A 26,309-nucleotide genomic window follows, 5' to 3' on the forward strand; every position below is an offset into this window, starting at 1 on the left:
GGATCCCAAAATCTAGCACACAAAAGCAACAAGCGTAACGACTCGAGTGTTGAAGGTTAGTACGCCGAAGGACCATTTTCACCCAAGACGACCATAGCTGCGACGGACCTGAGATACCTTCATACAAACAGACTTGACAATCCGACTAGGACAGTTTGTAGTCCGGCACGTAACATGGATCCTCCTGCTCAACGCTAGTCACTTTCGTGTTTCAGTTAGTGAATTTCTCAAGGGGAATAACAGTATACGCTTGGCCGTGACAGGGGCAACGGCTGCGTCATGGTTTCGTTGGATGCTCTGACCATAATAGCCGCAGATACCTCGGATCTGGGTCTGTCCCAATGCAATCTGAAGCTGAATATGCTGGGACAGGTCTGCCATCCATAGTTGTGACCATATCAACTCCCCGAATGTCCCAGAATTGGGTGCCTTTTGATGGCAATACGGTTATATGAGCCTCGCAAAGCAGGATTACTGCATGGGGACGATCGATTCGGAGGAAGCTTCCCGTTGTAGCTTCCAAGATATGGCAAGTCGGCGACGGAGAGAACTCTGCTTACCCGTTGCACTTAAGTTATCGCGCAAAGAGTCCCGAGCTTGATCGGAAAGGGCAACAAAGAAAGCCGCCAGTGTTCAGAGATCTCGACTCGCTTGTCGCGCTTATCCTCTTTGTGTGGCCACGATAGCGGGAGTATGGATCACAACAACTAATACGCCTGCGTATATCAGAGTCGCATTGAGAAGTGATGTTACTACTTTTCGGACTGTGGAAGAAGAGCCTCGATGACGACAGCGGTCCCTTGACCTGCTTTTCGAGATGACTGCTTGACTGGTGTGACTCTTGTACAGGTGGTGCACCTAGACTAAAGGGGTATACCACGGAGAAGGTTGTCAGTCGAATGAAATCGCGATGACAGGATTATCGACTCAATCAGGGAACTCTCACCTGTTGCGCTGGCATACCAGTGGTCTGTCTGAATGAGAGAGGTTAGCATGACTGCAAATATGTTGACAGAGGCAACGATAAAGACACTGAGTAGCAGTTTGTTATGAGCAAGCAATTCTAACAATATTGAACCCAGTATGAAAGCAATAATGTGGTTTGTCAAAAGAGTTGCATTGCGAATTTCTATCAAATGACAGTCATGACCATACTAATGCCCGACATATCAGGTAAAACCATCGGACAAGCTTGCAGTATGTAGGACGGAGTCCAACAAACACCATAATAATATCCACCCTACGATCCACCAGGACAAGATATGACAGCAGGCTGGATGAGGAGTTAACATGTCAGAAACGATAGTAAGAAACTCAAAAACTGCTGGAGAACTCAGACAGCCGCACAGACTCGGCGGAGAAATTCAGCCTACCCCGGACTTTGGTAATGAATCGAAGTTAATGGTCAATGAAAGTTAAAAGAGAGGAAGTAGTACCATAAAATCACAGAATAATAGCACGCCTTGACTAGTCTATCAATTGCACCTTGCGTTGTTTAAGTAGGGAGGCAAGCATGTATGCACACAATCTGAGAACAGGCCATGGATGATGTAATGATTATCCTTTACCCCTTATGGGAAATTTCATGGTAGATATTGAGCCGTTGGAGGCAAGAGTGTTCTTGACAGATTGTACGACGTTGTTGACACCTGGAAAGTTTCGAACCCTTGCATTTCTTCATGCCCAAAATCTGGATAACAAACTTTGGTCATTGCAGTTAGTGCAGAGGCTTATTTAGGCCGGCTGATGATCATAAGGGCCCAGCAATAGTGAGATTACGCCTGGGAGGTATTAGCAAAGTCTATTTCTAATGAAAATCAGGGTCGTCTGTAATTTTCAAAGCTTGCAACTACTTCTCCCTGCTTTACCTGGATGGAAGTCCCGTGTAGTCGACTACTTGGATAGCAATGATAATAAGAGCATGGACTACAGAGTATGAGTATGCCGTCTATTCTCCTAGGAGATAAAAGAAGGCAACAAGTAGATTACCTGTAATAACACTAATAAGTAATAGCAATAATCACAGGTGTTGTCTTTCATACTTAGATATGATTGATGGAGGAAACCCCCACTCTAGCCGCGCTACAATTTCATCATCCCACAGAAGCAATGTAGATCTGCGTGCAAGGAGTTGAGTATGTGCAAATATCTTCAGTACAATGCTCCCATTCCTGTCAGAAAGAATTGCCTATTCAAACGCATAGTACTGGACTATAATAAGGGCTACAGCACTTACTCCTTATTGTACACTTTTCATATTACGCGGTACTATGTAGTCAGAATTGCTGTGTAGAATGTATAATCTTGGACCCTACAAGCCTAAGTTGTTCACGTCCAGCTCTTAAGCCTCCTGACTAACTAGCGGACTAGTACTAGCTAGTGACAGGCATGGTCAATTCACATAAGGCACCAAAAGGGCACTAAAGAGTCCCCGTAAGCTAATCAAGAATGGGTATAGCTTTCCCCCAGGGCCCTCTAGACTTCCAAGTTCCTGCCCCTCCTTGATTAACCACCAAAAAGAATTACACCGAGAATACCCCAGCTAGCAGAAATCAAGGATTTGAAGGATCAAGAGGCAAAAATCGGACCGACAGGAGTCTGTAGCCGTAGGAGGCTGAGCGTGTTAGTGTTGGAATGACGCGAAATGATGGTACTACTACAGCACTGACCTCGTCAGACAGAGAGATTATTGCTTGAATGCAAGTAGACTAAACTAGTCCTCCGTATCTTGATGCCCCATGTCGAAGAAGTTTCCTCAAGCAGTAAAGTGGAGGATGAGACACGCGCAGACGCCAAAGCCACGTTTTTTAATTTATTTTTTTTAGTATAATTTTCTCCAGGTCTCCTTGGCCAATTTCTGTTCCGCCATCTGAAACTTGATCCCTGTTCGTGGCAGATGATTGTAAATAGCGTCATTCTCCGATCTGTCTTACCCGGTACTAATACCACAACCAGAATATGCGATATCATCCCGATCAGAGACATGGGCCGCAGTGATCAACATGGTTTCGAAATTCGAGGCCAAAGTGCCAAAAATGTCAAATAAGTAGGACGGGGTGGGGATAGCAAGTAGCGAATAAAAAGGAAAAGAAAAGAAAAGGAGGCTACTACCACAGACCATGCCCATGCAAGGGGTTAGTTAGTAAGGAGTAGTGGACTCGAACATGACTTTTGGGGGGAACAATCTAGAAGATTTATTTTAAAAATTTCAACTGCCATGCGATCGGGCTGATTATCTCAAGTCTCCGGAATCGCTTAGGAACACCCTGATTGGTATCGAGCATTTTCGCAGGGCGATTGTTTCGATCCACGGCGCATGGCTCGCGATGGAATACATCAGCAGTCTGCCAGTCTAGCATACATGGAGTAGCTACAGACGACAGTGAGACTTTGTCCGTTCCTTCAGAAAGCCAAGCAACAATGGATACTGAGGGCTGACCGCTGAGGAGGCTGAGGATTAGCTAGTCATGGTCATGTGGCAGTGGCACAGCTTCGACAATCCCAGAAGACTAAGAAAAGGACCATATGTGGTGAATATCTAGATTGGTATATCATACAGTAATAATAAGAAGCTGATGAAACATAAGAATGCTAGAGTATCCAATTAATGGTGCATGTTTGGTCGATCTTCTGCGTAAAACAGATCTTCATGGATCATTTATGAATTGAAAATCAGGAGATATCTAATACTCTGACGCGTAGTCTAGTCTAGCTAGCTGAAATTATCACGGTCGTCTCCAGTGACAAGATGCGACACCTCCAAGTATGTCGGAGGCTCCAATGGCGATTTTAGTTGCCTTCACTAACCCTACCATTGATTTCGTTTCGCTGTTGGATGCAATTTGCACACGGTTAAAAAAGCATTAGTACCCAGCAATCTCGGCGATCAACTTGGTCATGGCTCTTGAGTGGATTGGAACATGTACGGATACCGTTATTGGTGGTCATCAGGTGTACTTTTCGTAGACAGCTGTGGATACAAGGCATCCCTCATCGTCAGCTGGATATGGTTGGTAGGACAAGAAGCGTCACTGTCGACTTTACCTTCTCAGCGTTAACTACTCTGTAGTACTCAGATGAGTCTGAAACTGCTTCTGCTTAATAATATTAGACAACACCAGGTAGAAAGCTGACAAAAAATTGTAAATAGATGCGACATGCGCTAGACTAGGATATGGACAGTAGAATGACAGACTACAGAGTACATAACTATTGCCGTCAGTGGGGAACATGCTAAGATAGGCCAACGCTTGGATTGGAGGCCCGTAATTCGGGATTGCCATGGGATGATGGAACGCCTGGGCAGGGAGTCTGAGCAACCATCGCCATTGGAGAGAATTAGCTGACTAGGACGCCAGAAACGACGCTAAAACGTTCGCTGGGCTCCAATCAAATGAAAGTAAGCGAATATGTGATGGCTGGCCATTTTCTAGGGCACGGAATGAGGTATTTGCACTAACGCACCTAGCTGATCTCGAACCAAGACCAGCATCACCAGACAGCAACGGAACGAATAGATATGTCATCTATCTCATTGGCCAGGGAATCATGAGCTGGTCATTCTGCATTGTCGCTCCTTTTTGGTTTCCTATCTTGTTGCCTGCTCTCCATACATGCCATATCCAAACTGCAGAGAAGTGAGACCTCATCCCGACACAGGAGGCCACTGGCCGCGCACCGCCCAGAGATTCGTAGGTATGTGTACGTAACTCGGATGAGCCTCCCTATTATGCTTTTACCTGTCTGCTGAACATTGGCCAATTATCAAGCCTCAGTCTTGCTCAGGTGGTGCGGTTTTGACCATGGTCCGCAAGCCACAAGAGGCGAATCAGTCATGGAGCCCAAGGGAGGATTTTAGTGACTCTACCTGGATTCTGGAGAATCCAAATTCAGATTTTCTGAGTCGAGTATTTCACATGAACGAGACTCCGCAGATGATTTTGTAGATTTGCCTTGATTTGCAAATCACTGAGAAGCACTGTTATCTCTCGAAAATTCGTGTCCTTCTTACACCCGGGCTTGAAGTTAGGCCGAACTATGGGTACATGACTGCAGCGATGCATTGCCTTTTAAGACATCAAGCAGGCTGCCTGGTTGGAACACCCTGTGATGCAGGGCGCAAGCTTAGCACTGAACACATGGGCACCAGAAAAGAGATCAGAGGGAAGTATAATAACAGACAAATGATAATAGCATGCTAGATTCACCTAGATAGTCTATTAGATAGCGGTTATTGGATAGTGGTCAAGTCTACGGTACCTAGCAGACTATTTTGTAGGTAGGTAATTGACTCACTTGCGCTTCAGGGGCGGGACGAATGTCCTGATCCAACCCAAGAGAACAGCCCTGGCGAATGACGGGACATTCACATATTTAAGAGGTACTCTGTAAAGCACCCTACGCAGGATGAAATTCCTACACATCTTTTGGCCACATCTTGGACACGCTAGAAGTTACGGAGTAGCTTGGATTAAAGAATCAATCTACTCACGAGGCCTTGCCGTCTTAGAGCTCATTTCCTTGCGCATTTTGGCGGCGGTTTCGTGTGACTACGGTGCGTGTCTGGAGTCTGAAATTACGATGATCGGCTATACTGGCTAGTACTAGTTGGTACTACTGATGAACTCGTGTCCGCTCTAATACGGAGTGCCGCCTGTTATGGCTGCCTTGGTTTGGGACGGTCGCCTTCTTCGGTCAAGCTGACTTTGTCAACCTGGCTCTGTGGGTGCGGCAATTCTGCTGGTGGTGCTGGACTCAGAGTCACATACTCGCACATTGCACTAGCAATATGTCGGGACAACGCCACACTGCCCTACTTCCCAGTACTTAGGGCCATCATCTGTAGACAAACCACATCCAATCATATCAGCGTTCCCCGAGTCCCAACCGACCGTTTCCCGCCCATTACGGCAGTAATCTGCGTCTGAGGAGAGGATGTGAGTCGTCGTAGACTCCCATCATGATAATCCAGGCTATTCGGCCGTTGTCCTCTTCCTGCACTAGCGCACGCCTACGGATCCCTGGCCATGGCATCGCGGCTGTGCAGACTGGCAGTAAAGTCGGATTCAAACTAATAAGTTGGGACACTGCTTCAATTCCAAGCAAAAGATCCTGCCAAGGGAGAGATGCGACAAAAACATTTTCATACGAAAATCAAAATCGGAAGAAATACTTTACTGAACGCAAATCTTCAAGAATTGCGAAGAAAGAACAAAAAATAGCAAATAGAGATCATCTCTTCGTTTGTGCAGATACGAAGGGCGAAATCAAAACACTCTTGCTTGATATGAAGCTCCGCTAGCCGATTTAGATCATTGGCTAGGACGCGTCACAAGAGAGTACTCTGATGCTCATGCACTGTACTCCATTAAGTGCACCACAAAGTAAAGAGACCCCAAATTCCAAGTCCGTATACTGGAGTCGTATGCAGTCTTATAGGGGGTGATTCTGGTCAATGAACAACAGTTAGTATGTGAAATAAGAGGAAGTTTTACTGGTTGGAGGACCTCAGTTTTGCTTCATCTTTCTGGGCTTTAGATGCACACTAAATTACCAAGAATTAGGTCTGCCTTTTTTCTTTCGGCCCTTCAGAGTTCAGCAGTCATCCCCAGCTTTTTCTCGTCGCATGGGAATGTGATATGAATATGATGTGTTCTGTCTGCTTGCTGGTGTCACCGTGTCTTCCTATATGTAGTGCAGCCTAAGTCGCCTGATTGTTGGTCCTCCACTCCACTCTACGTTTCCAACAAGAGGACGTAATAAAAGTCGTTGAAAATGTGGGGTAGACCTTAATCTTGGTACTGTGTAGTGTTTATTGATATGTAGTCATATTTTCCGGAAATTGTCTCTCAAGCCAGATATTGCTGCAAATGTGAAAAACTGATATTTCTGTAGTAGGTTGTGACTAAAGACGGGTGGGGATGAGCTGCCCACTGCATTAGAAGCTGACACTCAATGCTTTGCGTCTCCGCGTCAAGGGCCCCGGAAAGTCCAGGACGACGATCAAATCACTTCAGTATTGGGGTCTCGCTCGATATCGAACTGGCATCCATGACCTATCTATCTGCATAGTTCCTGTGAGCCCAACGTGAACGCTGAAAACCCGATGGCTTGTCCGTAATCCTTACCCATTGATGGTCCAATTATCACTCTGGAGTAGAATTCAGGGCGAAAGTCCTAACCGAATTGAGTTTCGACAAGCACGCGCCAATACTGATAGTCTACCTGTTCACCCAAGTCGTCGGAAATTGGGGCCAGGTCTACGGGTACTGGATACCTAATGGATATCTACGGGCCAATAATTCTGGCACTCCGTTCACAACAACTAAAAATTTAGAAATAATCATCAATATGGTTTTCCTTTTCTTGTCAAGTCGTACGCCTCTGGTCCGTCTCACCTAACGAAGAACCCTGCTAGTGCCGAAGGATTGCCCATTGAATGTCGCAAGACGAGTACGGTAATTTCTGATCAACAAGGCACCATTTATGAGACCACGACCTTGATCTGCTGAGGATCTCCCGTGAAGGTTTTTTCCTTTTTGGTGAGTTCAATAAGCTCAAGGGCTGAACCCCTGAAAGGAGTGAAAAAAAGACATGTCCCCACGAAGTTACCGAAGACTTTAGTCCAATTCAACTTTAAACCTAGATCAGCCATGGGATGAATCTTGTCGTTTACTTTAGGTGACCTTGTGGGACTGTAGCACAAAGTATCTACTATGCATACTTCACATCTTATCTCTCTTTCTTAATAGGCACACTAACTCCTTTTCTTCGCCGCAGGATACCGTTCATTTGCACCCTGATCGGCAAAGTCATCCTCTTCTTTAAAATTTACGGAATCCTACTGCAATATCCGACCGATATGGAGTAGCCACAGCGGCCGTGATTGGTACTGTCTGTCGGGCGAGTGTAAAAGTCACAGGCTGCAAGATGGCGAAAGAGGAATTCCCCTCATCCTGTATGCCTTGTATGGCAACACTACTTTCCTAATCAACCGAGCACCCAACCCATCATAAAGAACAATACGAATGGAGACGGCAAATCTTTTTCGAGTCCAAGTATGCAGGTGCAGGGCCGGTCGAGTGGCGCACAGTCCTCTGTTTTTTCTGGGCCGGTGACCGGGGCGGCCAGGTCGCGGACACATTTCGTTTGGCCAATATTATAAGTCTTTATCTACTACTTGCGACGGCGAGTGAAGCCGATAGGACTGCCAATATTAATGTATCTAAGGGTAAATGGAGTACAACGCAGGGCGATAACGGCGACGATAACAGCCTCAAATCGCCACGACCAAGGTAGGTAGTTGACCGAGTTCCAGTTCTGGACAACACGAATATCTTCCGGGTCCCGGAGACGGCAGAATTCTGCACGGAGTCGAGTGACTATGATTATTGGGAGCAAGAGACAATAGGTAGCTACTAAACTAGTGTTTCCAGATTCGAGTTGATCTACTCCGTACTTTAGGCGTGGTCCACCAGAATAGACCAATTCTAATTAGCATTTGTACCTTAGTCTGGTCATCATTTCTCCAGACCCTCTTCGACACTCAACCAGAAATTGCCTCGTCTTAACACCACATAATATTCCTAGTACGGTCTGCGGAGTAGACTATGGCCTGTCAGTAAAAGTAAATCTGGACCAGGTAGTTTCATTAAAATCATCGCAGATTATTATGATTTGCTCAAGTCCCCAGTTTCATCTTCTCTCCGCCTACTACTCCTCTTTTTATTGGACTGACTGTCCACAGATCCTGTCACTTAAAAGCAGTTTCCAGGAGATGTGGGGATCCTCAGCAGGTACGGAGCACAGTAGCAGATATAGATCTTAGTGCCTCCTGGTATTTTATTATGACTTTCTTCAGGCTTTCACTGATTGAGTCGGTTGTCTCTCTAGGAAGGTAATAATATAAATATCGTATCATTCTAAATGAACTCATTTAATCAAGTCATGATGATGTCGCCAGAAGAGTGGATAAGTGAGTCTTCAAAGAGCGGAGCCATGGTTGGACAACCGCCTCTAGATACTCCACCTGCAGGCAACCCCTCATTTCCATGCTGCTCAGTGCTCACTCCTCAGCGTACTTCGACTCACAGACCAGGCGCTGCTTCCCGGGCGCACAGGTGCACCAACGATATTATTCAGTTCACTGAGTTTGCGGGAGATAAGTATTGGACCCCTGTGCACCGTCTCCCATAGATGTCGAGTGCTCGATGCAGCTCCATCTCGAACTGGCAGACCTGGGCACCTGGCTTGAGATTGCTGTGTTGTGTAGCAGTGTTGATAGGCAGTAAAGTACGGATATTCAAACCCCCTTTGTGCTAGTGTCCTGTCTTCCCCAACCAAATGATTCGCTTCATTTTTCCAGTGGTGTGACTGGTGACCACTGCAAGTTGCTGGTTGCTCCACTCTGTTCATGTCCCCTTAACCTTGGTACAGGGATGATGCCTACCTTAGTGATTACCGTTGATTCTCGTGGACATGGTGCTGCTCTAAGTTGATATATTTTCACATTATTGTTTAAACAAATGGAATAATCCTCTCAAGTCGGGATAGAATGAAAACACACCTCAGACTGTTATTTCCTTAGCTTTCTATGATTATCTTGTTTTTCTCACTGTTGGTATAAAAGGCATCAGGGCAACCTATCCCCCTGTAATAATATCACTCCATCATCCATTATCCACTCTCCCCGCGCCGACCTTTTCATCCCGTCACTACCTCTTAGTTACTGGATGGACTCAACCACATCTTCAATGTGTTTCGGACTCCATCCTAGTGCCAAGCAGAGCCAGTGTCAATGTCAGTGAAACTGAAATCTCATCTCCATCCTGGCGACTTTCCCCGCCTCTTCCAGCACAGTTGGTTCGGGAGATTTGGAACCTGGATAGATGTATGAAGCTTTATTGTTGTGCATACAAATGCCTGCCATAATAGGAAATACCATGTCATTCTTCAACGAACATGATTACAAGAAAAAGAAAATATTAAATGTCATTACTACTAAGGTTGGGTAGTTACCAGACAACCCCAGCAAGTGAAACGCGGTACCTGCTTCTGCCATCCCCACTTGCTTCCCTCCCTTCTATTGACTGCTGAGTGTAGGAGTAAGCTAGGTTGGTCCCTTTTCCCCCCATCCCTTCTCTGCCCTTCTGCTGCTGTTGGCGGACGACTTCACAGCATCATCATTTTGTGTCGCTTTGTCCTTCAATTTTTCCCCTCCTATTTCTGTTTAGTGTTCTCCCCCTTATTTCCCTCCCTCATTTTCACTTTTATTCGAGTTGTATCCCGTCTATTACTTTTCCACTCAGTGCGGAGTACTCAGGTGCTATTTATCTTATTTCCTTGTGTGCCAATATCATGAATACCTGAGCCAAAAGGTCGTCATCGATAGCTGGTGCTGTGGCTCTTGGCTTTTTTCCTCAGGTAGCTATTGGAATGTTGGATCCTGCGATGGCCTCATGGATGTAGATCCACCGTCATCTTTTCTCTCATGGCTCTGGCTCTTAGTCTTCTGCGGCGTTTTCTACTAAGTGCTAGCCCCTTGGAAACTTGGGAACTTGGGATTCACTAGTTGCACCTAGCCTATCGTCCTAGCCTCCACCCCGATTATTTCCTCCTCCCTTCCAATCATAATGTGATAATGATCATGGTCTTGCCTCCTCATCCATCCCCCTCTCTGGGCCTCAGGGCCTCTGGCTGCTGCTCAGGCCTACCTGACTACCGGATTACCATGGGTCGCCCCGCCCACACGACAGCCTTAGCTGCCCATCAACTAGGTACTCTGTAGTCTAGTCTGGATAGTCAAGTCTATCGGGAATACTAACTGTGACTATCCAGTTCTTCTTCTGCTGCTAAGCCTGCTAATTACCTAGTCATCTACTCTGTAACTACGGAGTACTGCTGCTGCTTCTCCTCCACCATACCCGGCTTTGTCCTAGCCTGCTCTTCCTGTAGCTAGCATAGTAATCCACTTTCTTTGGTTTTTTTTCCCTTCTTTTTTTTTTTTTTTAATTTTTTATTTTTTAATCTATTTTTCTGACGAGTTGCAAAAAATAATCAAATCAAAATTAAAATCAAATAGAATATGAAATAGCAAAACAAGTGCTCACTACCGTAGAAGAGACGGACATTACCTATCTATCTTACCTTGCTCTTTTGCATGTTAATTGAGTTGCTTAAACTGTTTCTCGATCATCGTCGATTATTCTTTAATAAAATCGGTCCCCCTCGCCAGGTCGACACTACTTTCCCAGGTATCTATATCATATCACTTTCCTTCTGTTCCTTCGCCTCGTGTTCTAGGCTTGCTTTCTTTTTATTTTCCCTCTTTGCTTATTCTGGGGAGGTTCTTCTCGTTGTTCCTCGTTTCGCATGGCACTGGTGGCTGTCCTGAGTCCCAAAGTGGATAAAATCGGCTGACATTCCTCCTGCTGCGATACAGTTACAGAACAGCCACTCCAGCACCAGTTGAACTGTTCGTTTCTACTTTTTTCTCCCCTATTACTTCGAGAACTTGGAACTGCTATCCTCTCTCCTTTTTTATAAATCACAAGTTGTAAAAGGAAATGCGACACGGGTGAATTAGGTGCTGATGCTATCTCCTCTGGCCAGTCCAGAACATTCAGAGGCTTGGGAATTACCGCAACTTTCTGTGGTTGGAAGACTTAAGTCAACCTATACGATCCGATCGCTACCCGTGGAACCAGAAGCTCCAGTCGACCCAGCTTTTATACTACTTCGGCCAGACGTATTCCATCCGTGTCTGTCTATCCAGTGTTCCAGTTTTCCATTGGATAAAGTCTCCAGTCTCCAGAAATTCAGAATCCGGATCCAATCTTTTCTTTTTCTTTTTCTTTCCTTGTTTGCTCGTTGGGACCTCCTCCTCCGTCTAGACGGAGATTTGAGGGAACAGAACGAGACTGGGGCCCGTGCTGGTTGTCGATCCGGGTTGCAGAAAGTCGAAACTCGGTAGACTTTAAACTCTCTGGAGAGACAGGGAGGGGGGAGGTCTGGTTTTAAACTTGCACCATCGGCCCTTCTTCTACGGTTCGACCTTGCCGTGAGCTTCCACTTACTTTGCCCCGGAGTGTCACTACTACCTACTCACTACCTTACCTTACCCTACCCTGACCTACATACACCTCGAACATTGTCATCTTTCTTTTACCCCTCTCTTTTCCACTTCTTTTCAATTTCTCTTCTTATATTGTGCGCCCAAAACTAAATCATCAGTCTGAACACAAGCAAGACAGAATTATACGCCTCCTTCCAGCCAGCAGTTGCGCGAAACCACAGCTGTTGGATCTGGTCGCTCCTTCCTCTCTTTAAACTTCGTGGAAACATCGCAGTCCTAGCCGCGTTGCTTGAAACTCTGATCCAGCAGGTGGTTCAACTCTGATTGATATTACTTCTCGGGGCCCCTCCCCTGTCAACTAAGTTTAACCTAACTCTACTACAACCTCCCCCATCAATTTGGGGATAAAAGAAACAGAAGATGGTGAACGGCACCGCTGCGGTGTTGGAACCCACGTTCACGGGGTATGTCGCAACGACGCAAGATGCACTGATCTTGTTCGAGGCCTGTTTGACGGGCATCCTACATCACGTTCCTCGCCGACCTCATGATCGCGAAAGGAGCCATCTCGTCCGCAGCGGTAGTGTGTTCATCTACGAAGAGAACTCATCAGGCATCAAACGATGGACAGACGGAGTTACGTGGAGTCCCAGTCGTATCTTGGGCAACTTTCTAGTCTATCGAGAGCTTGAAAAGCCGTTTCCACCAGGAGAGAAGAAACGAGCGATGAAGAAGGCCAGCCGACGTCCGGTGCCTACCGCGAGGCCTGGCGAACCCTACCCACGTCATGATAGCAACGGTGGATCTTATTCTCCCTCTTCGACATCTGGCTCGTTTGGCGATCGGTCGCATCAATCGGACGTGGAACGGGCACTGGTCGGTTCCTTGGTGGATTCATACGGCTTCAAGGATTCGGGGCTGGTCAAGAAGACAATGAGCGTAACTGTCTCTGGGGTGACCCATCACCTGGTGTCGTATTACAGCGTTGAGGATGTGATGCGGGGTGTTCTGAATCCGCCGTCGATGGTGGAATCGCTGCGATATATCCGCCCACGCGTGGAACTGACGCAGAAGCAGAGCTTCCGCGCTCCAATCGATGATCTGGAGACAAGTGGACTGGAGAATCCGAATGATCCGTCTCATGCCATTTATGGATATCGGCCGCAGCTGATGGCGCCTCCTGGATACGCCATGCCGAATCCCCACCCTGAGTTTTATATGCATACGGCGCCTTACACTGCCTCTCACGCACCACAGTCTGCACCGATTCCTGGATATTCCATTGGAGGCTCGATGCCCACACAGCCCGCACAGAATCCGTACCTTCCTGCCCCTTCTGCGCCCGCGCATCTTCCGCAGAAGACGGAGGACTATCCGCAGTACAGGAATCCCAACCCAGCTCCAGCTCCGTATGGCACCAGTTTTGACTCAATCAGCCATGGGCCTTTGTCTTCATCCATGCCGTCCACCCTGAACAGCAGCATACCTAGTTCTCTGAGCGAGCGCAATCGCTCTACATCGGATCAAAGTGTGTCAGCTTACCGAAACTCCTCGATCTCATCGCGCAGTGTTGCCACGGATGTGACGTCGCCGATCGATCCTTCCACCCCAGCGACCTTCTCTCGAGGGAACAGTTTCAGCCTCTCAGGCCACATGGATGGGCCGTCGCAACAACCACTCGAGCAGCGTGGCATTGCGCCAGCGTTCGATCCTAGTATCCCTCGTCGCGAGTCTATACCTGCTCATTACTATACGGGAAGCGACAGGCCTCAGTATTACATGGGAGCGACGGCGCCAGCCGCGCATGCGAGTTACCCTGTTTCGACATGGACCACGACTGCTCCAGCTCAGCCGCAAATGTAACTTCGCCGCGCTACCCTCCAATATTCCATTATTTCTTTCTTTTTATTTGTTTCGTACACCCTTCCTATGATTACCCCGTTTCCTTTTCTATTCACATTATATCTCTGAGGGCGGCGATTTGGGGATAGATTCTGTAAGCACGGTATGATGTTTACCCGGGTGGAATTCTGCTCTTAGAGAAGATACCGGAGGCTGTTTCTTTCATGGTTTGCTGTGTTGTCTTCTACGACGATATGATACACATCAAAATCTTTTCGTCTTAGCCAATTGTGATCTTTATTCTTTCTCCTGCACTTGTTCGGAGGGTCCTTCATTCGGGTTCAGTTGCACTGTCTTTTACATGATTATGAGCAATGTCGCGGTTTTGGTGGTTCGGTCTGGGTGGCTATCTGTGTTTCTTCCTCTCTTTTTTTATGTCTCCGTTTTCAGTCCTGTTCCTGCTTTGCTAAGCTATTATATCCTTATTGCTTTTTTACGGGGAGAGGCTCTAGGTGTATACGGAAGCTGAGAGCATCCTCACAGGCCGATTATAAGCCAGGTCACATTGATATCTTTTGCCTTTGCGTGTATTCTGGTCTACCAGTGGAGGTTATATCATACTTTCAATAGTCCAATTAATTGCCCAGCCCCATATTCCTGGTGCTGAAACAAAGGTGCTACGTGCCATGTCTGCGTTCCTTGCATGTAACATCTCGAAGGAACGAATGGATTACATCATCACTGCTGTTCGATTTTTCCTTACCAGTCTCTGACTGCTGCTTCATGATCGTCCGTATTCTTCGCTCGACGTTGAAATACGATGCTTAGTGTGTACTAGACCGCAATCTAGAAAACCTTCATTTTTAATGCTCAAGGATAGACGCGGGAAGTAAATTGAATTGGCCATTGTCAGATCCACCACTAACTAGGGCCCCGTCCGGTATCCGCTGTCCACACAGAGTATCTACTTTATGGTACGGAGACGCTCTATTCTAGATAGTCAAAATGAAACAATCTCTCACCCATGGACTTATCGGCCTAGCACTAGCACTACAGAGATCAATTTGCGAAACTACATTCTGAACTTCGGGTCCTTTTTTTTCCCTTATCTATGACGGATACAGTACGTGACATAGCCTGCTTGCAGTTGCAGATCATTCGCTGGTGGGCCGATTTGTCCCGTAGCCCGTTCGGTCCTGGGTCAGCGAATCAGGGATGCTTGACCCGGGGAGACGCGGATCAGGAGAACCCCACTTTGGGGACCTTGATTGGTGGGACCGGGTTATCTGCTTGGCTATTTGTGTGCTTTACGTAGGTGAGTAGGTAGGTACTTCGCACTGTTCGCAGGGTGTGGTGATCATTCCATTCCATTCGAATCGCGGTACGCATGTGCTGCGCCCCATGTGACTAGATGGACATGCGGACTCCCGCGTCGTCACGTCGGTCATGTGAGCGATGTGAAACTGATATTGATAGGAAGGGGAAAAAAAAGGTGCATCAGGAAAAACGCTGGTCGGATACCTGGGGGCGCGGTTCCGGATGAGGATGATTCCGATCCCAATTTAGTCCTTCTCTCGATCTTGTCCTGCGGAGGGTCGTCCGGCGCTGAGGCGGTGCTGGGATAGTGGCTGCTGGCACTGCAGTCGGGGACTCTTGGCGATCGCTGTTATTCCGCTTGGCAGTGCTATTGCCATTATGAATGTCGCTATGGGTAGTGGGTTTGGGTGGAGGACGGCTCCCGCGCAGACTTGATAGGTGTGAGACCATCTGGTTGTCCATCAGCAGGTGGATGGTCAAGGCGCTAGGGTCCGAGATCAGGGTTCTCCGACGTATTATGGGCGCCGGCTCGCTAAGGGCTGGCGCTGGTGCTGGAGTTGATGTTGTTGCTGTGGCTGTAGCTGTTGCTGCTGCGCCGGCGATGGCATTGGGGTATGCGATTCTTGCGACACCCCGGATCGGCTCGACTATGGTGCGGTCATGGTTGATATCTTGAAGGGCGTCGTTGTCGTCTTGTAGAATTCCTCCGTCAGGTGGGATCTGTGGTTGTCTGCGTCAACTATTTTTCCTATCATCGGCGGTTTGGAGCTTACAACGGAAGCGAATCTCTTCCCCGGCATGCTCACATAGTCATCAAAGGAACTTTCGAGAGTCGCGAAATTGAATCCTTTCATCGATGCGACGGGTTCAAAGCGCTGTCCAACCTCCGATCTGAAGTCCACAAGCCGTCGACTCAGAGGCTGATACTTGGGCAACGATAACCACCAGTCCGGGTAGCTGCCGTACCACGATTGCAGGGTCGGCTCGATGTCCAAGGAGAAAACAATGCGGCTGTCTGCGCGCGGTTTCTGGATCAGCATGGCAAACGTGATCTCCCGCGGCAGGCCCGATCTCTGTAGACTGTTCTCTTCCAGCGACCAGACAATTTCCCCGGCCTCGATGTCGAACTTGCGCCCTCGTGGGCTCTTCAGGGTCCGTACCGATCCCTGGATTCTCATCATCTCATAGCGTCTGTATCGGCCATTAATGCCACCGGTGGGTGACAGGCTGGCCATCAGGGGCCAGTCAACGACTCCCAGTGATCCGGACAGGCTGTAGTTCCACTGCAGTGTCTCTGGCGATATAGCCCCGTAGATCAGATGTGGTGCATGCATGAGGAAGCGCGGGTTTCCCGGCGGGTAGCCGTTCGGGTAATGGCCTGACGAAGCGGCATGCCGGGTGCCCTGCACGGAAGCTCGAATCGTGGCCGCCTTGAACCGATGCGACAAAGTGTTGGGTGAGTGGAAGACGAAATTGATCCCCAGGAAGTCTACGTGGTCATAGTCCTTGTCGGAAACGGCAGGGCTGGAGTAGAATCCATGCTGCAGTCGCTGGACGTGCGCTGTGATGTATGCGTCGCCGGGTAATTGACGCTCGTAGATGCAGGCTCCGTTGAGCAATAGTCGAGGGTTTGCCAGATTGGGATCTGCAGGCATCTGGGACCCTGTGTTGCTGGTTTCAAGTTTCTTTTGCTTGTTGCCAGGGATGGTCAAGTCGCGAGGCAGCGGCGCAGGAGGCGCAGGACCGTTCATGATTGGCATTTACAGGTTTGTTCTTGTCGTATCAGGTAGCCAAAAATGCCTGCTGCATGTCAAAGTCCTATGTTTGAGGTCGGGTATGTGTCTTGTCGATCCATGAGTGATGGAAGTAGGGATCCGCGAACAGCCTGTAAATCAACATCATTAGTGATGAGGTAAGTTAGCCAGTGTCATATGCAGAGTGCTCTGCTTTTGACTTACTTTGGCAAACCTGAAGGCGAAAACCCGGTTTGTGGACAGATGCTCATAGCTGGCGTCAGGTGAGAAGGGATCTACAGTCAGATGAGAGACGGACGGATGTGCTACTATGGATATGGTGAATGCGCCAGTGAATGTATTGCTTCGTTGACCTGAGAGGTCAGGTGGAGAGCTAATGACTCTTAAACCACATTCTATTCTCTGTAAATTTTAGGGTGTGTTGTAGATGCTGTCGTATGTGGGAGGTGACCAACCAGCTTTCGAAGCATATATCTCTGTATATATCTCTACGTCGTAGCACAAGCAACCCACGAAAGCTCTCAGCAATGGATAGCCCCAATGACTCCTTTCTCCCCTATCTACTGACTGCAAGCCTGACTGTACCAAGTATGACTCCATCTGCATCCTCATTAGTTTTGTCAATCTGCCTTATGATTTGCACGTCGGGATGGAGAGACGGCGCGGTTACACCACACCCGCTGTGTATTGATGTCTTACGCCTATTCAAGTAAATGACTTGGACGATAGCGAAGAAAGAAACTTCCGTGGTATCCTAGTATACTGAGGATGGTTCAACATGTCGATGTTCGCCGCCCAAAGGTCTACACCAGATACAACAACCTCGGGAAATATCACATGACTTAACCGGAACAACACCTCCTCCGTGCGCATTTTCCTTTCCCCAGACAGAAAAAGGTGGTCACGAGTCTCGATTTGTATACATTGAAACCATTTTCTTGTTTCATTGCGACACAAGCATTCGTGCGGTTTCTTGGGCTCAACTGGGATCCAGCCGGTCTGTAGTTGGCCGCTGTCTGGTTCCCACCGTCACCTGTATATCTTCTGACCCGAGACCGCCGTTGAGTTGCTTGGAATTGGGTGATTGACCCGCCATCATATACTCCGGTTATCGCTATAAATTCAAGTTCAAAGAGATAGGCTGTTGACTATACAACTCGTCACCTGAATAGGCCGTCTGCCATTTTGTTACGTTCATATTCGCCACAAGAGCGCCAACTGTCGTTTCGTCATCGTGCATATCTTCGAATCTGGCCTTCATTTTTGATCTCATTGACCCCATAGCATATGGGTTCCAGGTTGACAGCATATTTCTAACGGACACATCCAGGCTTAATTGACTATGATATTGTCTCGGCGGCTGTCTTGAGTTAGGGAAAATCGCCAACCGAGACATATGCATTGCACCAGAGCTCCGAACAGATCTCAGTATTTTCGCCAAGCGCTTTTCATCTGCTATTTCACTATTTCACTTATCCCATTTCTTGTGCCATTGATTGACAAAGGTCATCATGGCAACTAATACTCTCCTGCTGATGCCCATTCGAGCCATCAGGCAATCTCCAAGTCTATGGAGAGCAACCATGTTTCATCCACTCGGGTCGAATTCCGCCACCTGCAGAGGATGGCAAAACCCCCGGTGGAAGAGCCTACACTCTTTGACGGTATCTACGGCATTAGCTCGTCCTAGATACATGCAAGACAGGTATGTATACGCCTATTCCGCTAGGTCTTTCATTGAGCCTAACAGTTGCTAGGTTCGCGAGAGACACGGGCTGTATGTTCCGTGCTATCGAGCCTCCCTGTGGCCGACCACTTAATCAACAGAGGAGATGGTCAGGCTCAAAAAGACCGGATGGTCAGATGGAAAACCCCTCTCAAAAGTGAGTATTGATCTCTGCGTCATGTCGGTGCCAATGCAGGTCTCCTCGCATGTGGGTGACTATCGTTGGTGAGATTTTGACCATGTGTAGGCCCCAAGCCGGCTTGAAAAAGTCTCCTATCCTCTCCAAAATTCCTCTTCCTACTCATGAGAACATTTACACCGTTCCCAATATCCTCACATTCTCTCGTCTACTTGCGGCTCCCTTGGTAGGCTACTTTCTCGTTCATGATCATCACGCAGCTGCGCTATCATTATTTGTCTATGCTGGCCTCACAGATCTTGTGGACGGCTATATTGCCCGACGTTATAACCTGCAAACTGTCGTTGGTACCATTATCGATCCAATGGCCGATAAACTGTTGATGACGATTGGTGTTGCTTGCTTGGCTATCAATGGTTCTATTCCTGGTAGGGCTCCTCCTTCCTTTAATGACGCTGTTGTTTCAATCTCATCCAATATCGAACAAGGGGATCTTGTCTTTCCTATTTGTTGTTGGCAGTCACTGATCGGGAACAGTATGGCTTGCGGTAATCATTCTCGGTCGCGATGTTGGTCTTGCGTTGTCCGCAATCTACTACCGCTGGATATCTCTCCCCCCGCCAAAGACGATGGCACGGTACTGGGATTTCTCCCTTCCCTCCGCAGAGGTCAAGCCAACGGGTATCTCCAAAGTCAACACAGCTTTGCAGCTTGTGCTTGTGGGCTCTGCGATCGCATTGCCTGTCATTCCAGAGGCAGTCCTCGATGCATGGAGTCTCCGGGAAGGAATGACGGCGTTTCAGTAAGTACCACAGATTCCTTTTGTTTCCCATCGTTATTGCTTTTTTACCCTTATTTCTTTTGAAGTGTGGAAGAGAATGGGAGGTATCTGTGCATATGGTTGCTGTCAGGTGAAATTCTAGCACGTACGACCATAGGGTGTGGAAAACAGGGCTTCCCGTCCGCTCAGCCGTACTTAAGCCACACGCCGGCCGGTTAGTAGTTGGGTGGGTGACCACCAGCGAATCCCGGCTGTTGTACGTTTTTGCTTTTTGCAAAATCATTTTTTATCTACATAACTTCTTCCTCTTTATTTTCTCTTGTTCTTCCTTTTGTTAATACTCTTTATTTATTTGCATCGCATTCTAACTTTTTACCTAGGTACCTCGTTGCAGCCACTACAATCTGGTCTGGGCTCAGCTACGTCTTTTCCAAAGACGCAGTAAAGATCCTCACTAAGGAGGAAGTACAGAAACGCATTGCAAGAGCCAGCGGGAAGAAGTCCTCGTGAACTTCGTGCATTGCATATAGATGGTTCAGGGGAAAAGTGTATGGCTTCGGCGCAGAGTGATTAAACTCGATAGGTCGCCTCCTATATTTCGTTTCATTTGTTACTACAAGTTGCGGTAAATATTTGCATGGTTGGAGTGTATATGACCAGCTGATGTACATAGAAAGGGGCAGTATAGACTTGATATTTGCAAATGAAGCGAAGTGCTATAAGCACAAGGCTCCACGTTTCTCAATGCTTTTTTCTGCGGGAGAAGACCACGTAGCAGCTGATGAAATGTCCGATAGATGCGATGTGATTTCACGAAAGGGAACGATCAATGGCGAACAAATATATGGACAGACCTGATTGCCTTTCGAGTGTTTGCATTTGTTAAAGCAGGCGAGATTGTTTGCTCACCCTTGTAGGCCGTATGAAAGTACGGTTACACATTAGCGTCGCTCGACATCGTGGACTTTGGCCATGCCCTAAAATCCTGGTCACTGACGAAGTGGCCTCCTGGCCACCGTAGGATGCTGGTGGATGGACGGTTGCCGGTTCCGCGGTTATGCCCTCCTAGCATCAAAGGTCCGGTTCGAGATGTCAACCTTCAGGACAACCGTTTATGTCTTGGCTTGCTGGGTGGGGAACATCGCATTCCAGTAGTCCTTGACTCGCTGGCATATACCTTCGCGGCCCTCCCAGGTCCGGAACTTGGTTTCGAGCTCGCACGCCGTCCACAAGATCTCCCTCCAGAACTGCTTCTCCACATCCGTGCGGAACTTCCCAATCACCTCTTCGGGGATCGTCCAGGCGCGCGTGTAGCTGCCGTCATCTTCAAAGGTCGGGGTGACGTCTTGATCGTCGAATACCGTGGCGGGGTTGAACTTGGGGTAGTTGGCGTGGATGAAGAAAGCGCGGGGCGCGGCCGCTTTGGAGCCGTGCACGCGCCATTCCCCCTTCTGCGTCAGGGCGTAGTCCTCGACGGGGTCGAATTGGACCATTGCGGAGCCGGCCAGGCCGGACTTGGTGCGGTGGCCGATGGCGACGATGGGCTCGCTGACTTGGTAGTACGGTTCGTCCATTGTCAGAGCGGCGGCGACGAAAGTCTCTTTGTCGCCCTCTCCCGCTGCGCCTTGTGACAGCAGGGCCCAGTAGTTATCTGGGCCCCAGAAATTGTAGTACGTGCTCAGGAGTAGCGTTTTCAAATGTGTCTTCTTGGAGATGAGCAGCTCGCCGGATTCGCTCGACTGGCGGATGGTGTTTGGGGGCATCGGCTTCGATGCGATTTCGTAGTAGTATGACGAGATGGTGTCGGCCCAGAAATCTGGCCATGTTACCATGTTCTTCGACCGGAAGGGCTCGTTCGTGAACAGGATGTCTGGCTTCTCCAGCGGGAAGGCATCGGCGTCCAAGAAAAGGATCTCTTCGAAAGACGAGAACATCATCGCGAAGAGCTTGAACTGGTACTTCTCTATCTGCATGATCTTGGGGACGGCATCGAGAATGTGCGACAGCACCACACATCGGGCATTTAGAGACGGCAGAATCACATCGCATATATACTCCTCATACTCCTCTTCGTTTGCCAAGAAGACCTCTACCGGAAGCTCTGAACCTGTTTTCCGGAGCATTCGAAGAGAAATGACGAGAACAGGCAGGTATGAACCTCCTGCCGTCGAGACCAGGCCCCTTGTGTTGGGGACATAGTGTAGTTGTGGCGGGTTACTCTTGATATCGCTGACAAACCCGGTATGCGCGTTCTTCATGATCTCCACATTATCCGGTAGCATATCCAGATAGTCCCTTCGGTCTTCCGGCTTCGCTTCCTCGAACCGTACAGACGGCGCATTGCCGAGTCGCATGGGTGGGTCGCATTTCGGCTGATATTTGGCCAATAGTGGCTGGAACTGCTGCCAGAAATGAATATGACCATCGGTAGAATGCAGGACCGCAACGCTGTCGCTATCAAGGTAGGAAGGGTTTTCGTCGCCTGACTTGACTGGGACAGATCGCCATCGCGCGAAAGACCAGGTGAAGACCGACGCGAGGAATACTGCAAGCAGTAGCGTCCGCACTCGCGAATACATCCGAGGTACTGACATTGTCGTCGAGCTGCGAGCGGAAAGATGAGGGTGAGATGTCGCTCTCGCCGGCGAAGCTGAGTGACAATCCTTTCCCAGCGAGTGCACCTCGTCGCACAAGATACAGAAGCTTAGAGGTTGTGAAAGTTGTGCGAACCCGAAGCGCTAGCGCCTGCGACGCCCCGGAAGGATTTTATGAGTGCAGCGCAAGAGACATTCGAGACCTATCACTGTTGTGGAAAAGTGGTAATGCGCTGATTAATGCAGGATCGCGGCGTGAATGAATATACATAGGCGATTGTCAGCGGGAATGGCATGCAGAAGGGAACGTGTGAGTCCAAGGTAAAGAAAAAGTTAGATAGATAGATAGGTAGATAACTAGGTTGACATTGCAATAAAGGGGAAAATTTGAGTGCTATATACGAGGTGTAGATTGGGGGGTATGAGTTAATTGGACGGGATAAAATAATCAATCTCAGCTGATGATCATCATAGAAGAGTCATGAACTCCCGGTCTGCGGAAAGTCTGTTCAACCCACCACGTGGGTTATCATCATCGACGCAATCGTATTACTCTTCTTAAGACTCGGAGTGTTTTCCTTGTTGTAATATTCCGCTTTAAGTTGAATAGTAGATAGAGAATGGATATATTACGAATTTGGAGATTAGGAATACATGATATGTGCTGTTGTTGAGGCGAGACCTCTGAGAGTATACGGAGTAGAATAACCTTGGTATAGTAAGCTACAATGCCATACGCAATGCAAAGATCAACAAGCCCTAAGAAATATTTCAGTCGCTGTACCATCCCATGCGCCATGCAATTTCCCAATAAATGTTAACCCCAATGCTAATCTTACAAGCCTCCTAGATGATTGAGCATCACGCTGCATTCTGCACTCTCAAACAGATCCACGTAACACGCTTTCCGCAGATCCTTCAAACCCGTCTGCATCGAGTGCTTCTTTGCTCGTGTCCATGGCCCTTCGGACGTGCATCAGCAACCTCAGAGCTCCCGCTGGCGTGACTCCTTCAATGCGCCTCGCCATTCCCACACTAACGGGTCGGACGCGCTCGAGAGCCTGTCTTTCCTCGGTACTGATGCCTTGAACCTTCGAGTAGTCCAAGTCCGGAGGCAAGATGAGGCTCTCATCCTGCAGGAATTTCCTCGCCATTGCCTCTTGCCGCTTGACATAAGGCGCGTAGCGACCTTCGATGCTGACTCGGGTTCGAATTATGGGGTCGAATGACGAGGGTGTATATGCCATACCTGATGGCGATTCGATGTGGGGGATCAAAGCGTCGATGTCCACACCGTCGAGGCAGAGGAGGTCGAGCGCCGAGCGGACAGAACTATCGGTCCGAGTTTTAAATCCTTTGCGCGACCAGATGGTAGAGGAAAGTTTCGTGTTGGCGAGGAGGTCCTGCAACTCCTTGATTTGCGCTTCTGTGTCGGTGAAATAACGCCACCGCCTGTCCGAGACCACTCCGGCGTTACGGGCCATACGGGTGAGTCGCAGATCGGCATTGTCAGACCGAGTCGAAATGCGATATTCGCTTCGTGCGGTGAACATACGATAGGGTTCGGATACTCCCTTTGTGATGAGGTCGTCGATCATGATTCCGATAAACCCGTCCGACCGGGTGAGAGTAAACGGCTGACGGCCTTGAGCGGACAGACCGGCGTTCGTACCGGCAATGATCCCCTGTCCTGCAGCTTCTTCATATCCGGTTGTTCCATTAATCTGGCCTGCAAGATACAGGCCACTGATCAGTTTTGTCTCCAGAGTCGGCCGGAGATTGCGGGGATCGATGTAGTCGTACTCCACACCATAGCCGGGCTGTAGCATGCGCACGTTCTCCAGACCGCGGACCGTGCGAAGCAGGGCATATTGTGCATCTGCCGGAATGGTCATCGAGATACCGTTCGGGTAGATGACCTCATTCGGTGCGAATCCTTCCGGTTCGAGCCAGATCTGGTGCTGTTTCTTATCCGTAAAACGTATGATCTTCGATTCCAGCGAGGGGCAGTAGCGTGGCCCTCGCACGGTCTCGCGAATGTGAATTGACTTGTCAAGGTTTGCGCGCACAATCTCGTGTGAAGCCTCGTTGGTGTGGGTCATCCAGCATGTAAGCTGACCTTCATCGCCAACATCGACCGTTGTGTTGAGATACGAGAAAGGTTGCGGAGGGGAGTCGCCTCTCTGGACCTCCAATGGCGAAAAGTCGATCGTTTTCATATCCAAACGAGGAGGAGTCCCGGTCTTCAAGCGACCAAGCTGAAAACCTGCTTCGCGAAGGGATTTGCTAAGCCCAAACGTAGCCGCTTCACCCATACGCCCTGAAGGGTATGCTTCAAGTCCAATGTGTATTTCTCCGCCGAGAAACGTTCCGGTTGTGATGACGACGCGCCCAGTAGGTATTACCTCTCCAGATTCGAGCCGTACTCCGACAATCTTGCCCTGCGATCCCGGGATGTCCTCCACCCCCTCTTTCGACACCACAATATCTGCGACCTTGCCCTCCACTATGCTCAGCCCTTCAGTAGCGACCAGCTCCTCCTGCATGTACTTCTTGTAGAGACCCCGATCGATCTGGGCGCGCGGACCCCACACAGCAGGTCCCTTGGAGCGATTGAGAATGCGAAACATAATACCGGCCTTGTCAATGATTCGCCCTGCCACACCGTCCATGGCATCAATTTCGCGGATCATTGTTCCTTTCCCGATTCCTCCAAAACTCGGATTGCATGAACACACACCAATGTTCGAAAGCGACGGCGTAATCAATGCGGTGCGTGCGCCAGATCGAGCGGCAGCTGCAGAGGCCTCGGAACCAGCGTGGCCTCCTCCAATAACGACGACATCGTATGCACTACATGCCTAGAGTCAGTACCGTGCAGAGACGACTAAGATAGAAGTGCTGGGAAAACCATACCAGGTTCCATCAGAAACCGTGGCCATGCCTCGAGTGAGACCCATGACTCGGGACCGAGGAGCAGAACCCCATCGCCAAAGAGCCACTGACCGCGCCCTGAAAGCCATGATGACCGCTTTTTACCCAGGACGACCCTACACCAGAACAGTAAACTGCATGGTAGCCATGGAAAAATACTGGCGGCTATCCCGGATCACGTGGATGATATTTTCTAATTGCCATTTATTTCCGAAGGCGGTGAAGAGCGGACGTAATGCAAATAAGCAATATTGCCCGTGATTTGCGCGATCACTAGTTGTGGGGCTGCTTTTTTATGCCCCGCAGGCCCTTAGATGGCTTTTCTATCTTCTATATCTTCGCGCTGATAGGATAAGAGATACATTGTTGAGTTCGTTGACCTGTTGACCCTTATCTGAAAGCAAATAGACAATCCGTTTGGCGGTCGTGCAGGAGAAGCATTCCACCATGAAGGCTTACTGGTATGACAACAAACCGGTAGGTTTCATTATCCGAGACTGGCCTCTCTTATCAGGCAGAGACTGAGAGTGGAATAGGGCGACCAGAGGGAACCCCATGACTCTGGCCGTCCGGTGACGGTGGACTACCTCGCCTCCATTGGAGTCCAGTACTACCATTTCCCCTCCATCGAGTCTGTCAACGAATTGGCCAAGGAACGTGGATACAAGAATCGTGATGAGATCGTCGTTTCGCCACAGACGATGGGTGATGTGTACGAGGAGAAGGTGAAGATGTTCTTCAATGAGCATCTGCACGAAGACGAGGAGATCCGCTACATCCGTGACGGCGAGGGTTACTTTGACGTGCGTGGCCAGGAGGACGAATGGGTTCGGATCAAGTTGGCGAAGGATGACTTGATCATTCTCCCCGCTGGTATCTACCATCGGTTTACCACCGATGACAAGAATGTTGGTCTCCATGAGCTTATGCTGTCTATACTTTGATACCAACTTGCTGACTGCTTCGTTCACAGTACGTCAAGGCTATGCGCCTTTTCCAGGAAGAGCCTAAGTGGACACCCTTGAACCGTGGCCCTGATGTCGATGAAAACCATCATCGGCAGTCTTACCTCCGCACGGTCCAGAACACAACCGTCTCTTAGAATGTTTGCATTCCGTTGATGACTTAATGCTACTTGCCAGCATGGGC

At 48.8% G+C, this 26,309-nt stretch overlaps 5 protein-coding genes and 1 non-coding gene across 6 annotated transcripts, besides 4 other annotated features; 3 read left to right on the forward strand and 3 right to left on the reverse strand.

Moving 5' to 3' along the window:
- Nucleotides 1–12,493: 12,493 nt before the first annotated feature.
- Aud_004957 (camp independent regulatory protein) lies at nt 12,494–13,936 on the forward strand (the record flags this gene model as incomplete). The annotated part of the gene is made up of 1 exon (XM_043289893.1): nt 12,494–13,936. One exon carries the CDS (start codon nt 12,494–12,496, stop codon nt 13,934–13,936), a length of 1,443 nt encoding a protein of 480 aa, XP_043145828.1.
- A 1,476-nt stretch (nt 13,937–15,412) lies between these two features.
- Aud_004958 (uncharacterized protein) lies at nt 15,413–16,992 on the reverse strand (the record flags this gene model as incomplete). Its single annotated transcript, XM_043289894.1, has 2 exons — nt 15,413–15,952; nt 16,006–16,992. 2 exons carry the CDS (start codon nt 16,990–16,992, stop codon nt 15,413–15,415), a joined length of 1,527 nt encoding a protein of 508 aa, XP_043145829.1.
- A 1,959-nt stretch (nt 16,993–18,951) lies between these two features.
- Nucleotides 18,952–19,279: a sequence feature (Protein overlapping with rRNA (Aud_004959, GIC88564.1) was converted to a misc_feature.).
- Nucleotides 19,280–19,388: 109 nt separating this feature from the next.
- Nucleotides 19,389–19,653: a sequence feature (Protein overlapping with rRNA (Aud_004959, GIC88564.1) was converted to a misc_feature.).
- A 121-nt stretch (nt 19,654–19,774) lies between these two features.
- Nucleotides 19,775–19,858: a sequence feature (Protein overlapping with rRNA (Aud_004959, GIC88564.1) was converted to a misc_feature.).
- On the forward strand, nt 19,776–19,895 carry Aud_r0019. The gene has a single exon (XR_006253269.1). It is a non-coding gene; the product is annotated as a 5S ribosomal RNA (ribosomal RNA).
- Nucleotides 19,896–20,012: 117 nt separating this feature from the next.
- Nucleotides 20,013–20,142: a sequence feature (Protein overlapping with rRNA (Aud_004959, GIC88564.1) was converted to a misc_feature.).
- A 602-nt stretch (nt 20,143–20,744) lies between these two features.
- On the reverse strand, nt 20,745–22,226 carry Aud_004960 (alpha-mannosyltransferase; the record flags this gene model as incomplete). The annotated part of the gene is made up of 1 exon (XM_043289896.1): nt 20,745–22,226. The coding sequence occupies one exon, from the start codon at nt 22,224–22,226 to the stop codon at nt 20,745–20,747; it is 1,482 nt and encodes a 493-aa protein (XP_043145831.1).
- An 881-nt stretch (nt 22,227–23,107) lies between these two features.
- On the reverse strand, nt 23,108–25,249 carry Aud_004961 (tRNA modification protein MTO1; the record flags this gene model as incomplete). Its single annotated transcript, XM_043289897.1, has 2 exons — nt 23,108–25,079; nt 25,143–25,249. 2 exons carry the CDS (start codon nt 25,247–25,249, stop codon nt 23,108–23,110), a joined length of 2,079 nt encoding a protein of 692 aa, XP_043145832.1.
- A 358-nt stretch (nt 25,250–25,607) lies between these two features.
- Nucleotides 25,608–26,262, forward strand: Aud_004962 (acireductone dioxygenase (Ni2+-requiring); the record flags this gene model as incomplete). The annotated part of the gene is made up of 3 exons (XM_043289898.1): nt 25,608–25,637; nt 25,697–26,068; nt 26,134–26,262. 3 exons carry the CDS (start codon nt 25,608–25,610, stop codon nt 26,260–26,262), a joined length of 531 nt encoding a protein of 176 aa, XP_043145833.1.
- Between the last annotated feature and the right edge of the window lie 47 nt (nt 26,263–26,309).

Source organism: Aspergillus udagawae, assembly GCF_001078395.1.
Source record: "Aspergillus udagawae IFM 46973 DNA, scaffold_3, whole genome shotgun sequence".
Lineage (NCBI taxonomy): Eukaryota > Fungi > Ascomycota > Eurotiomycetes > Eurotiales > Aspergillaceae > Aspergillus > Aspergillus udagawae.